Source organism: Heloderma suspectum, chromosome 6 (assembly GCF_057233095.1).
Source record: "Heloderma suspectum isolate Gila_16-S chromosome 6, 16-S_ref, whole genome shotgun sequence".
NCBI classification, from domain to species: domain Eukaryota; kingdom Metazoa; phylum Chordata; class Lepidosauria; order Squamata; family Helodermatidae; genus Heloderma; species Heloderma suspectum.
Window position 1 is genome coordinate 10,879,810 of NC_139463.1, and position 13,459 is coordinate 10,893,268.

The following is a 13,459-nucleotide window of genomic DNA, read 5'->3' on the forward strand; positions in this document are numbered from 1 at the left end:
AAAACATTAAGGCTGCAATGCTATGCCTACTTACTTGAGAGTAAGTCTCATCCAACTCAGTGGGACTTACTTCAGAGTAAACATGCATTGATGGGGCCACATCTGTGGTTTTGGTACTGTAGGGGAATCAGGAAAAGGCAATCATCTAGTCTCTGGCTGTTTTATTCCCCCCCCCCCCATGCGCGACTTGTCGTTGTTGTTGTTTTTCCCATTAATATACTCTAAACCCACAACAACTGGAGAAAGAACCATACATATGTCAATCATTTATCCTTTGTATGCATAAACACACAATACTGGTGTTGAGTGAGGGAAATTTCTATGCTGTACAGATGAAAGATCACACCAAAAATCCAAAAGAAAGCGAAAGAATGGTCAGAAAAATACAATTTCCATGCACTGGTTTTATCAGAGGTGGGGGAAATAAAAGGGGGTAGGCTTGGCACCCCACACTTTTGGCATTCCTTCCACAGCAAATATACAAGTTGTTACATCACTGCCCCCCAGTTCTCGCTGCATAGCTCAACATTTTTTATCCGTTCTGCAGGAGGTTTTGACTATATATAAACTAAATCCGAAGAAGCATTGGTTTATCCATTGGTTTAGTAACGTTTTGAAAACCCTCCCATCTCCACAGTCTTTTCAGGGTTCATTTCTAGTGATGTGTACATTTATACGAAGAATTCGTGTTTTGTCGAAGAAAGCTCACTGGAAGATAGTAACAGAAAAAGAACTGAAATACGGACGAAGTTTGAGCAGAGATCTCTCGCGCGCTCTCACGCGTACAGCCTTGTCAATTACAAATTGGTCAATTGCAGAGAAGCTCTGTTGGGACGCGCTTGTGGTCTGCTCTGTTGTACCACCCTCCTAAACTGTTCATCTGTCGGGGGCGGGGAGAGTTAACAGGGACAGGAAATTAGCGATGCCACGTTCCCAATGCGCTTGAGAGATTTTGAGTTACACACAGGTTGAATCTTAAAAAAAAAAAAAAAGAATAGTTGAAAGGTGTGTGCGTGGGGGGAGATATTTCTGGGAGGGGGCACACCGGAACTTTAAAAACAAAGGAACAGACTTGTGGCACCTTGAAGACAACGTCTGCAATGCTATAGACACTCACTTGAGAGTATGTCGCATTGGATACAATAGGACGTACTTCGCGATAAACAGCGAGCATAGAATTGCGCAATTCGATGCGCACTTAGATGCATGGGATTGCATTACTGAAGATACACATCTGATTCTGGGCATGTTTACTCGGAAGTAAGTCCCCACTGTGTTCGAGGGAGTTTATTCCCCGATACGTGTGACCAGAACTGCAGCCTTACAGCGCAATCCTCTGCACGTTTACACAGAAGTAAGTCCCACTTAGTTCCATGGACCTTGCTCTCAAGTAACGGTGTAGAGATGGCGGATTCGGTCTTTAAGGCGCCGTGAGACTCTGCGTTGGTTTCGCTGCAAGTTCCAACAGACTAAAACGGCTACACCTCCGGTTTTTGAAGGAAGTAATTTCTTCATTGGGGGAGCTTGAAACTCTTTGCCAATTAATCACATTTTGTCTCTCCCCCTCCCCCTTTTCTGGAACCGGATTTTAATTTATTGTTTTCAAATCAGCAGTCTTCATAGATACTTCTGTATGGGTCTCCCCCCCCCCCACTTTGCAGAGTACAACAAATATTTCTTACCTTCTTTCCAGCTTGCTTTTACTTCTTATGACTTTTCTTCCTTAGATTTTTAGTATTACACATATACCAACAGAATTTTAAAATAAAATACACAAAGCTACCTCTGTATAACAGCAACCTTTTATGAGAACAACCCGTCGGTTTTTCTAGAGAAAAGGCTTAAAAAAACACAAGTCTTCAAAGAACACCGTGGTGGTGGTGGGGGGGGGGGGACTCGGACACGATCCGTTTATAATAAGCACCTGTAAAAGTACATCTATCCCGACGAGAAAGATGTCAGCGTGTGCTTAACTCGCCCGTTGAGACCAATGGGGCTCCGAAGTGCATTTGGCTTTGCCTGGATCGTGGCCCTTCATGTTCAGCTGGCTTAGTAAAATCGCAGCCCTAAGCACGCTAACGTGGGGAATTAGCTTCAGTAAACTCTGTGAGACTTCCTTCTCAGAAAAATAGAAAATATTATGAGAATAATAATGTATTGACACGACCCGGTGCTTCCACTTGCATTATTAAATTGCCTTATTGTCGACGGGCGATGGTGCTGGATTTATCGCATCGCCAGCGTGATATATACTGAGAGCATCAAAGAACCCACGATTTATACTCGCACTTTTCATTTTAAAAAGTAGAGACCACCATCCACACCCCACTCAAATGTGCATGTCTGTATTTACCATACAAATTGCGGGAGCGGGGCCAGAGAGAGAGACTGAGAGAGAGATGGCGGGGGGATCTCTGCTTAACCCCACTAAAAAGACCAAGAGCGGGTCAGTTTCCAAACTGGAATTCCCCTTCGAGGGAAATGATGTGTAACTGCACTGGTTATGGATGGTCCAAAAATCCCTCCACTTCCTATCACTTCGGTCGCTCCGATCCGTCTTTCCAGGTTCTGAACCTCTCGGCCCGCTTCTCCACCCCATTCACGCACGCCCTGGCCTTTCATCGGGGCCGGGAAATGTTGGCGGAACCCTATCCGAAGAGGGGGGAGGAGAGGGGTGACCCTCCGAGATGTCAGGGGTTTGGGTCTTCTTAGACCACCAGAGTCAGGGACCGCGCGGGTCCGCTCCGCCTGTCCTCCTGCTGAGGACCCAGGAGCCTTGTTTGCAGTGGGCCCCCGCCCCACCCCCGACCAGGCCAGCACCTCCAACCCCCGCCCGTCCCGGATGAGTTCCGAAGCTTCGGAGTCCTTCGCGGGGCAGGAAAAGGGGCCTCCGGAGCACCCTACATGAGGTGCTGGGGCCCACACAACTCCGCCCCCTCGATGATGTCCACCTCGTCTTCGGTCTCCTCCAGCAGGAAGGCCGGCGGGTGGCCGCCTTTGCGGGGTTCGGTGGAGGGGGCGGAGGCGCTGCCGCTGGTCTTGTGGTCCGACGACACCAGCTCGGGCTCGCTGCCGGCTTGGTCGGCGCCCTCGTCGGCGCCGGGGGCTTTGGGGTCGTCCTGGCTCTTCCTCAGCTGCTTTTTGTGCTTCATCCGCCGGTTCTGGAACCACGTCTTCACCTGCAAGGACAAGCGAAGCGGGGTTGGGGGTCTGGAGCTCGTTGGAAGTGGGGTGCACCCCGGATTCGGAATTCCGGTCGTCTAAACTCCATCCCCGCCCGCTGCCTGGAATGGCAGTGGAAAGAGGAGGGAGGGCGAGAGGGGTGAGAAAACCGGGCTGGGAAGGCACATTGGCAAATAATTACACACACACACACACACACACACACACTTTAAAAGCAGAGTTTGGAACAGGTTCGGATTAATTCCCCGGAAGAGGCTCCAACAAGGAGCTGAAATTCACCTCCATGGTGCGTTCGCGGGTTGTCCAAGATTTGCGACGTAGGAGTCCGGCTTTCTTGGGTTGGGGCGAGCGGAGGAGGGGAAGGGGCCCTCCTCCCACGTGGGTCCCACGAAAACGTCTGCCATTCAACACAGCATCTTCTAAGGGACTTTGCCAATATTTTACCATCAACCGGGACGAAGAGTGGGGAGGTGCTCAGGCATTGCATGTTACAGATGGGAAACTGAGGCTGAGAGAACAAGGCTTACTGGAGGCCGCACAGTGTTAACCCGTCTCCTCTTCAATCCCAGGTGGCCAAACCGGAGGTGGGGAAGAGGTCTGGCTGCAATTCCTCAGTGATGAGAGTAAATCCCTCTGCCCATGATCAGAGACACCCTCGCCTTTACCGCAGACCTCTGATTCCCCAAATCCGGCAGTGGAACTTGACTCCCGGGTAACTATGCCTAAAATGGCAGCCCTGTCAACAATGGAGACGAAGCATAAGGCTGCAGTCGTCTGATAGATACACACCTAACCCTGGAGGATGTCCCACTGGAACGCGCGATATTTACTTCGGAGCAAACGCTGCGCGCTCATCATACGCATCCCTTGCTAGCTTCGTCTGCCTCGACTGGTCTCCTCTACTACAGACGTGCAAATTGTGAGGCCCTTAGGCAGTCACAGACCTTTGGGGGTTATGCCATTCTTTGAATGTTTCTGTTGCTCGGAATTGTCTTAAGGACAGATTCTATATCCTTAGCAGTAAGTGGGCCACGCGGTCCCGGCCGTCTTGAAGGGCAGCCTTCCTGGACCTGGGGCCCTGCACATGCGTTGGACTCCAAGTCCATGCTGGCTGGGGATGCTAGGAATTGGAGTCCAACACGTTTGCCGGGCACCAGCTCCGGGAAGGCTGTTCCCGGACCCAGCCTGCGTTCCCATGAAGGAAGGCTGTCCCAGGCTGGGGGCTTCCGAGCCGCCTGGCGCCCCCTCTCTCCCGCCGCCCCCTTTCGCCAACGCTGCCGCCTACCTGGGTCTCGGAGAGGCTGAGGGCCGTGGCCAGCTCGACGCGCTCCGGCGTGGAAAGGTAGCGCTGGATCTCGAAGCGCTTCTCCAGGCCCGAGAGCTGCGAGTCCGAGAAGACGGTGCGGGCCTTCCGACGGCGGCAGTGCTTGCCCGGCAGTTCGGCGTGCGGGTGGGGCTGGAAGAGCGCGGGCACAGGCACCCCTGCGGGGAGGGGGGACACTCACAAGCACCGAGGAGAGCCGTGGGGCCAGGCCGGCGGGTTCCGGGGCCCGTCCCACCCGCCCCCTAAAGCTCCCGCCCCTCTTCAGGAGACACAAGACCACGTCAGCGGAGGCTGCTGAGTCTGTGAACCCATTCTGGGTTTCAGTCAGAACCAGCCAGATCTCCAAAGGAGCTATCCAAAATGTCTCCCAAATGGGTTCAGCACCTTGGATAGCTCCTTCATGGAGTAAGTAATACCTTTATTGCTCAATCCAAAGATCGTCGCAAAGAGAGCTCCTTCAGAGTTCCGGCTGGTTCTGACTGGGTCCCACAGCCCCTTCCCAGCAGAGGCCGCCAAGAAGCCCGCGAGCAGCGCACGGAGGCGCGACCAGGGTAGAATGCGTCCACCACAGGAGGTTCGCTTGAGCCATCCCGGCTCTCGGCCATCGCGAGCCTTCTGTCCCCACCGTCCCAGGACGACTCCTTGCTTCGCTCTCCTGCCTTTCCTTGGAGCCCGCCCGGCCTTCGCGAAGGCGGAAAGCAATCGCCGGGAAGCGCCTCGCGCCGGGGCCTTCTCCAGCCGGCCCTTTTGGGGCGAAGCCAGGGCAGATATTCTGCTGAGATGGCCGGAAGACGACAGGAGAAGACAACGTGGGGTCCTTGGAAGCAGTGGCGCAAATGTACCTGGTTGTGGGGGGACCTCTCTCTCCCCCCGGGAGGGGGCAGGCCTCATTGCCCCATGTGCCCCAGATACAGAACTACCTCTGCCTCCGGGTGTGCTGGAGGACGACGCGTTCCGGCATGCCTGACCCACGCTAGCTGGGGCTGGTGGAAATTGTCGTCCCCCACCGCTCCGGGGCCCCGGGATGGGAAGGCCGCCCCCCACACCCCACACCGCTACACCTCTATCCAGCAGCTGCCAGAAAAGGCTCTTCTTCGCCCCGATCCCTTCACTGTATACTAGGAGGTACAACCCACGCACGATTTAGCCCTCCAGAAATTTAGGATTGTGATCCCCACGGCTGGACGACAGCTTTACGCACACTCCCTTCCAACTCCCAGGTCGGCCTCCAAATCTCCTCTTGGGCGAAGAGCTGCCTTCGCCAAATTCTGTCCTCCCTCTTCAGCTCCGGGCAGAGGCGCCTCCCTCCCTCCCTCCCTCCCTCCCTCCCTAGCTTCCCCTGCTCCCTAGACTGCATTTTAAGACCCGGCCTCCTCTCCCCCTTTAACCCAAGCCCTTCGAACTCCGCTCATGATACTCCCACCGAAAGGGGCAACAGATCCTTTCCTGGCGCCCCCCTCCCCCCCCCCACACACACATACTACGCACCCGGATTAAACGCGGCCTCTGTTTTTCCACTCCTACCCCGCTATTACACACCTGGACACACTTCGAAAGGTGGGTGGAATCAAAGAGCAAAAATGGTGGCTAAAGAGTGCCGGGGTAACTCATCCCGGGGTAAGTGATCTGGAATGAAGGGGAGGCTCAGGACCGACGGGGGAGCTCCTCTTCTAGGGACAGTGGGTGTATCCCTAGTTCGACATCTGGGCCAGTTCCTTCATCCCAGGCCAAATTCCGCCCCCCCGCCGGTCCATGGCAAAGTTAGGGTACCCAACGTCCAACTCTCTACCCATCAAAGACAGGGCCCTTCTCCTTCCCTCCGGGATAAGGGAAAGCGCCATCCCTTCTAAACAGCCACCGATCAAAAGTCCTCCCTGTAGTTTTGGCTTCAGACATATAAAATAGGTTTAGCCTACAATCCTATACAGATTAGTATATAGGCACCATCCTGGTGCCCTCCAGAAGTTTTGGACTGCAAGTCCCATCATCATAGACTATGCTGGCTTGGGCTGATGGGAGTTGTAGTCCAAAACTCCTGGTGGGCTATACACCCTTACCTGGACCGAAGTCAATGGGGTTGACTTCCGAGTAGTCAAGGATAGGATTCTGCTGTAACTTAATTCTCTGGGTCTGGTGGGGGTCCAGACTCCACCCCTAACCTTCCCCTAACCGACCTAGATTCTGCTCCTGCCCTCAGACAACCTTCACCCACGTGGTGGTGGTTGTAATAGCGTTTCACTGACATTCTGTCAAGAATCTTTACAACAGCAACCCTGCAAAGTAGACCGGGTTTGCCATATCGCAGATGTGAACCTGAGGCAGAGGCAGCAGTGTGGATCTGGCGGCTGGAGTGAGAACTGAACCTAGGACTTCCCGGCTCTCAGTCTCAGGCTCAGCTGCATCAGCTTTCAGAGAACTTCTTTGGAAGGATTTCAACCAGGCCGCTTTAGATTTATTATATATGTTCATTCCTGACAGGGATCCTGTGTAGACTAAAAGTTGCCTCCCGCCTCCCTGCAACCCCAAACCTAGAAAACCTTGACAATGAACTACCTTTGAGGAGTTGATCAACGTCTTCAGATGCTGTCAGGATGTGTGGATTCCCTGTCTTTTCCGGCAAGGCAGAAATTCAGGCGGTGAAGCTTTTCCAGCCAGCACAAAAGAGCAGCTTCTGAGGGAACTTTGCAATCTGAATTTCTGCCTTGCCGGAAAAGAAAGAAAACCCGCACCTTCCAATCAGGGGCAGCATCTGTATATGTCGATCAGTTCCTCAAAGATAGTTCATTATCAAGGTATCCTAGGTTTAGGAGCTCAGGGGAGAAAGAAGGTACCCTTTAATCTACCTCGCATGTCCCAGAAAAGAAATGGGATTTGGAACTGAGTCCAAGGATGGGATCTATCTATAAGTGGTTGTGATCAACTTTGCATCTTTCTCTTTCCCCCGATCACCCACCGTATCTCCTGCCTTGCAACCAAGCCTCTGCAAAAGTTCCTCATTTAGAAATAAACTGCTGTGTGTGAAATTCCACGTCACAGGATGGGTACAGACGACCGTTTACCAGGTGGCAATTTACCATGGCTTGCTTGTTGTAACTGATTGTTCAGCCGGGTTAGAATGTTACTATCAGTATAAAGCCAGTAAACTGGTAAACCGGGTTAGATCTGTACGATCTTGCTGTATTTTGCCACAGAACAGGTAGAACTGTGTCGTCTATCCACCAGCCTGGCTATCACTGCAATCTTCTCAGTGCCTACTCAGAAGTAAGTCTCATTGTTTTCAATGGAGCTTACTCCTAGGTAAGAAGTGTATAGCGTTGCAACCACAGTCGCACTACGTTTAAACCTCTAACAACGCGCGTTCTTTTCAGCACCTTGATTATTCTTTATACTACATTACTTGCGTATCTGACAGCGCAACGTGATGTATGTTTACTCGGAAGTAAGCCCCACTGTGATAAAATGGGGTTTGCTACCAGGTAAGTGTGTATAGGATTGCAGTCTTAATGATGCTGTCGTTTACCTGCTCTAAATTGCACAAATGATCACAGCTGTAGTCTGCATTAGCATACATGTGGGAAAGCTGTAGATCCTATTTTTGATGATAGTTGCTTTTGTATTTCTTAGAAGTTAACCGTTCTGGGCAACTTTTAAAATAGTTTTCATGTTTTTATTTGCTTGTTTTGCGATACCGCCATCCATTTCTGAGAAAAGTTTGAATACAAATGGGGGGGGGGGGGGGAGAGAAACGCATCATTTAAATTCTTTAGACGGTGTATCTTGAACGCTTTCTAACGCTGGGAAGGGTTTCACCTCTTTTAGATCAATTTCATGCGGTGTCCCTGTATTTAATTTCTAACCAATCTTTGTGAGATGTCGACAGACAATCTATTTTCCAGCACAATTCCTATTCATCTCTACTCAGAATTAAGTCTCACTGGGTTCAACGGAACTTACTCTCAAGTAAGCGTGTATAGGACTATACCCTTAAACTGTAATCCTGCGCACAGTTACTTAGGAGTAAGACCCCTTGAACTCAATGGGATTTCCCTCCGACTATACATGCGCTGTTAAGGGTGCAATTGACAATTTGCTTTTTATTCCCTCTTATTCCATAGCGGACTTGCTAAATCTATACATCGATGGCTGATAAATAAATTTAGTTTTTTTAATATATATATTATTTTAAGGCAAGGGTTTTTGTCAAAATAAATGAACAAATAAATAAAAAAGAGAATTTATTCTGTGCCTGATATAAAATAATCCCCCCAGGCAACAGATTCTAAACCATAATAGTCTCCAATTGCAGGATGAATTGGATTCGAGGGGGGAAATTCAATATTTTATCCAGCATAAAGTGTGAATAATAAAGGATGGGTAATCATTGACTCTTCGAAATCGTCTCTTTCTTCCTCTTTTTCTTCCATCCTTCCTAGTCCAGAGAACCTCTTTAAAACGCAGTTTTTGTTACTACATTTGAAATAATTTACCTACTGAGAATTTTAAAAGTTCGGACTCGGTGGGGATACGCGAAGGACCCGGACGGTTAGACGACTATTCGTGTTTGCTCCTTTCTCACCAACAGAAGCCGCGGTACACTTGGAAGTCCATTTCCCTGAAAACTTCCAGAGGGGAACCTACTACCTTCAAGGTTTCAGGAGGACGCTGCCAAAGTACACGAAGGGAAGCGGGGGGGGGGGATGAATTGAACCGCTCCCCAAACGCAGCGGTGTTAATCCGGTGCCCAGCGGCTCTCTGCTGCGCCTGATTTCTAGGCACCGGCATCCAAACCTCCCTTTCCGAGCCCCATTCTCGTTTCGTGGCCTAGATCCTCTCTTTTAAAAGGCAGGAGAGAGAGAAGATGCCCTGTTGGTTTGACTTCTCTTTCCTTTTCATTTTAAGATATATTCTGAGACCTGTTGTTTTGCCCAACAGCCCTGCAGGAGACAGTTGGGCCGCTACGTCGGCGGGCTCGGCGAACGGATGCCACCGAACACTTCGCCTCGGGAGCGTCTGGAGAGGGAAATCTGCGGGGCTTACATTGGACAGCTGCCTTTCCTGGCACAGCAAGCTTGGCAGGGCCCAGGTCCTGAAATCCCAACACCCTGTGGGTTTCGCTTCGGGAGCTTGGGTACAACCCCCCCCCCCCCTTGGCCGAAGGAGCCCTGAGGGATGGAGAAGAGACGCTTACCCGAGGCGGTCAGGAAATACGGGTGATGGTGGTGATCCGGTTTGTGGAGCGGGTGATGCGGGTGAGGTGCCAGGATGGCCGGGGGCGGCATTAGGGGGTAGCCATAGTCCAGCAGAGGGACCCGAGAGGCCAGGGGGCTGTGGAAGTGCTCGGGGGCCACTTCCCGGAGGGGTTTGGGCTTGTGGAGCAGGATGTCTTCAATGAAGAAGGAGGTTGGCCTTTGCGAAGGCACGGAATGCGCCATGGCGTGCGGGGTGAAGCTGAGGTTCATCTCTCCCGCTTCTGGAGACGGATCTGGCCTGAGCGGCACGGGGCGGGGGGGGGGGGAGCTGGAGGAGCTCCCTGGCTCCGTTCCCCCCTCTCTCGGTTTTGTTTCTGCTGAAAACGATCCCCCCAAAGACGATGTTCCGTCGCCTTCTTCCTCCCTTCTCGGTTTGGAGAAGCCAGAAGAGCCAGGTGGATCTTCAAGGGCTTTGGGGAGCGGGAGGGAGTGGGGTGGATTTGCGCCTTTGAGGGCCGCTCCAAACGGGGATCTCCGGCGAGCCAATCGCGAAGTAGCGGGGCGGAGGGAAAACCGGCTTTGCCCGTGTCGCCCACCTGAATGGCGAGTGTTCGCGAGGGAGGGAGCCGGGCGAGGGGCTCCGTTCGCTGGGCAAGAGCTCCAAGCAGAGGCGTGGAGGGGGTGGTGCCCCTGGGGGACAGAGTCCTCAGAGAAAAGCTACTTCGGGTCTTCGTTTCTACATGGAAAGCGCATCCACGTAGAACAAGGGCATGCATCCCATGTAAGGCAGATCGGAATGCGTTTTGCTGCAGGTGTCTGTACATCAGTAGCATATGCACTGATTTGATGTAGAAGCATGTGCAGTCACTGCACATGACGATATGTGCATCTTTGCTCTGAAACAACGTTGCTTTCCATGTCAAATTCAGTGCAATTTCTAGGGTCAACGCATGGCCCACTTGATTTGAGGAAAGCCTTTGGAGATATAGGCTAGCATGATAGGTTATCAGTTGAGTTTTGGGGAGATCCATCATTTCTCCACCTCAGTTCCCCTTCTGCCTGTTGGGGAGGCCAACAAGATGAAGATGCAAATGCCCTTCACGCATGTTTAAAGCGTGTCAGAAGTGGTCAACAACCACAACTGAAAGAACCCTCTATATGCAGACATCTTTGGAAACTGTAAAACGTCCGCATTGTTGTAGAGGGGGGTTATTTGCTGCTGATGGATATTTTTACATTGTCTTTTGTTGTAACAGGATTTGCTTAAAAATTATATATTTAATATGGGTTTTTAATCAATATGTTTGCTGTTTTATAGTGTAAGCTGCCTTGGGAAGACTATGGTCATGGAAGGCTACTAAAAAATGAATCACCTTTTTCTTAAAAACAAAAAAATAACAAAAAAAAATAGTGATGGTTCAGGGCATTATCCCTCCTCCAAGCAACTAACAACTCAATTCTATGCAGGTTTATCTATGATTTCAATAGGACTTGCATCCTGCTAAGCAACCTCAGAGTAATAGTGGTAGTAAGAAATGGCAGTATTAAGCGGTATGGGGAGCCCAATTAAAGTCAAACATTTCTAAGGCCGTTATACTTTGCATATGACTTGAGAGTAAGCCCCATTGTATTCAGTAGGACTTACATCTTAGGTTGCAGTGCAGCACCTTAAGGGTGGGGGACCTCTTTCAGCCCAAGGGTGAATTTCAGTTTTGGAGAAGGTCTCAGGGCCCACATTCCAGCATCAGGTGAGGCCAAGGGGGTGAAGCCAAAAATAAAATAAAAATTAGCATCTTGTAGCTTAAAGCTCTCACTGCCCATAACTAAGCCTTAGGAGAGACATTTTGACTGTTTAGAATGGAGACAATACTGCACATGAGCCAAGAAACCACCAAACAATTGGAGATGGGGGTGGGGAATGTGCCCAGGGGAAGAGGGCATGGCCATCTGAGCATCCCCAGAGTGTCAGACTGGGACCTCAGGACTGCCGGATTTTGTCCTGAGGTTCCCCACCCCTGTTGCACACACTTATCTGGGAGTAAGCCACATTGATAACAGTGGGGCTGAGTAGACATGCCTAGAATTGTACCGTTAACACACATAGAACCAGGGGTTATGTCCCACTGGTTTCAGTGAGAGCACACCGAGTGTGCTTGGCCTAGCAGTTCTATACTTCAGTCACACCAGGTCCACAGATGAGCTACAGTTATGCCTGCATATCTCTGCCGGCAGGATGGCTCCACTAGTGATGTGTTTTGCTGGTATTTCTGGGAACCTCTTCCAGCATATCTTTCTGGGAACCTCTTCCAGCATATCTGGCCCGAGGATAGTGTACAGCAACTTACACCATCATGGCATGTGTAATGGGTCTTTTACAAGATTCTACTCAGCCAGAAGATTTTAGGTGTAGGATTGTGTCTTATATCTCCTAGCAAAACCAGTAAGACTTCCAGGTTCTTAACCATGGTATGTTATACTGTCTGACAACAAATGTGAACGGAAAGTCCAAACTGCGGCTGGTGGAAATTGGAATGAGTTTCAAGGAGTGAGTTTCAGTGGGTGATATGACTGATAGCCAAAGGCTCCTGTCCTCATGTGCACAAGCAAATCACATACTGCAAGTAGTTAACAGTGGGGTGGATCCAGACCTAGTCATACTTAGATTCACTGAAATCCAGTTAGTTGTGAATGACTCAAGTCCCATTGACTTCAATGGATCTACTCCAGACTTCCCCAGCCTGGTGTCCTCCAGAAGTGTTGGACTACAACTCCCAGCATTCCCAGCCAGCATGGTTGGTTAGGGATGCTGGGATTTGTAATCCAACATATCTGGAGGGTCCCAGGTGAGGAAGGCTGGCCTACTCTAAATTTGACTAAGTCGGGATCCAACCCAATGCCCTTTATTATGAATCATCTTGGGGGCGGGGTGAGAGAGAGCGTGCACTACCAACAGGGGATGCTGGTGGATCTAGTTTCAGTGAGAAGAATAGGCCTGGGCATGGATGGGAGGAGAAAAGTTGGATTCATATGGCATGGGGATTTGATGTACAAAAGGAGCAGGGAGGAGAATGTAGACTACTGTAACATGTTCTGCATGGGGCTGGCCTTGAAAGCTGTTCAGAAACTTCAGCTGGTCCAGAATGCTACAGCCAGACTGTTGACTGGAGCTGGTTACAGGGAACATGAGACTCCCTTGTTGAAGTAGTTTAACCAGCTACCGGTCTGTTTCCCGGCAGAATTCAAAGTGCTGCTAATGACCTATAAAGCCCTGTACAGCTTGGGAGTAGGCTACCTGAACATAAGAATGCTGGATCAGACAGGTCCATTGAGTCCAGCATTCTATTCACACAGTGGCCAACCAGCTGTTGACCGAAAACTACAAGCAGGGCACGAGCGCAATGGCACCCTCCCACCCATGTTCCCCAGCAACTGGTGCACACAGGCTCACTGCCTCTGGTACTGGAGGTAGTACAAAGCCATCAGGACTAGTGGCCATTGATAGCCTTCTCCTCCAGGAATTTGTCCAACCCCCTTTTAAAGCCATCCCAGTTGGTGGCCATCACTACATCCTGTGGTAGAGAATTCCATAGTTTAACTACGCGCTCTGTGAAGAAGCCCTTCCTTTCATCTGTCCTGCATGGCACACAGCAGTTTGGCTATCAAAGGTTCGTATCCCTGCGCAGTCAGTATTCTGTATGTGTAGCCAGGGGAGACTGGTGGATCGAGTTTAGGTGGGGTGAGAATTCCACTCTGGGTTTTAGTT

General features: G+C 50.7%; 1 protein-coding gene across 1 annotated transcript; it reads right to left on the reverse strand.

Moving 5' to 3' along the window:
- Positions 1-2,900: 2,900 nt before the first annotated feature.
- Positions 2,901-9,966, reverse strand: BSX (brain specific homeobox). Its single transcript, XM_084807219.1, has 3 exons — positions 9,696-9,966; positions 4,469-4,665; positions 2,901-3,179 (listed from the first exon to the last, which is right to left on the reverse strand). The coding sequence occupies exons 1-3, from the start codon at positions 9,964-9,966 to the stop codon at positions 2,901-2,903; spliced, it is 747 nt and encodes a 248-aa protein (XP_084663345.1).
- Between the last annotated feature and the right edge of the window lie 3,493 nt (positions 9,967-13,459).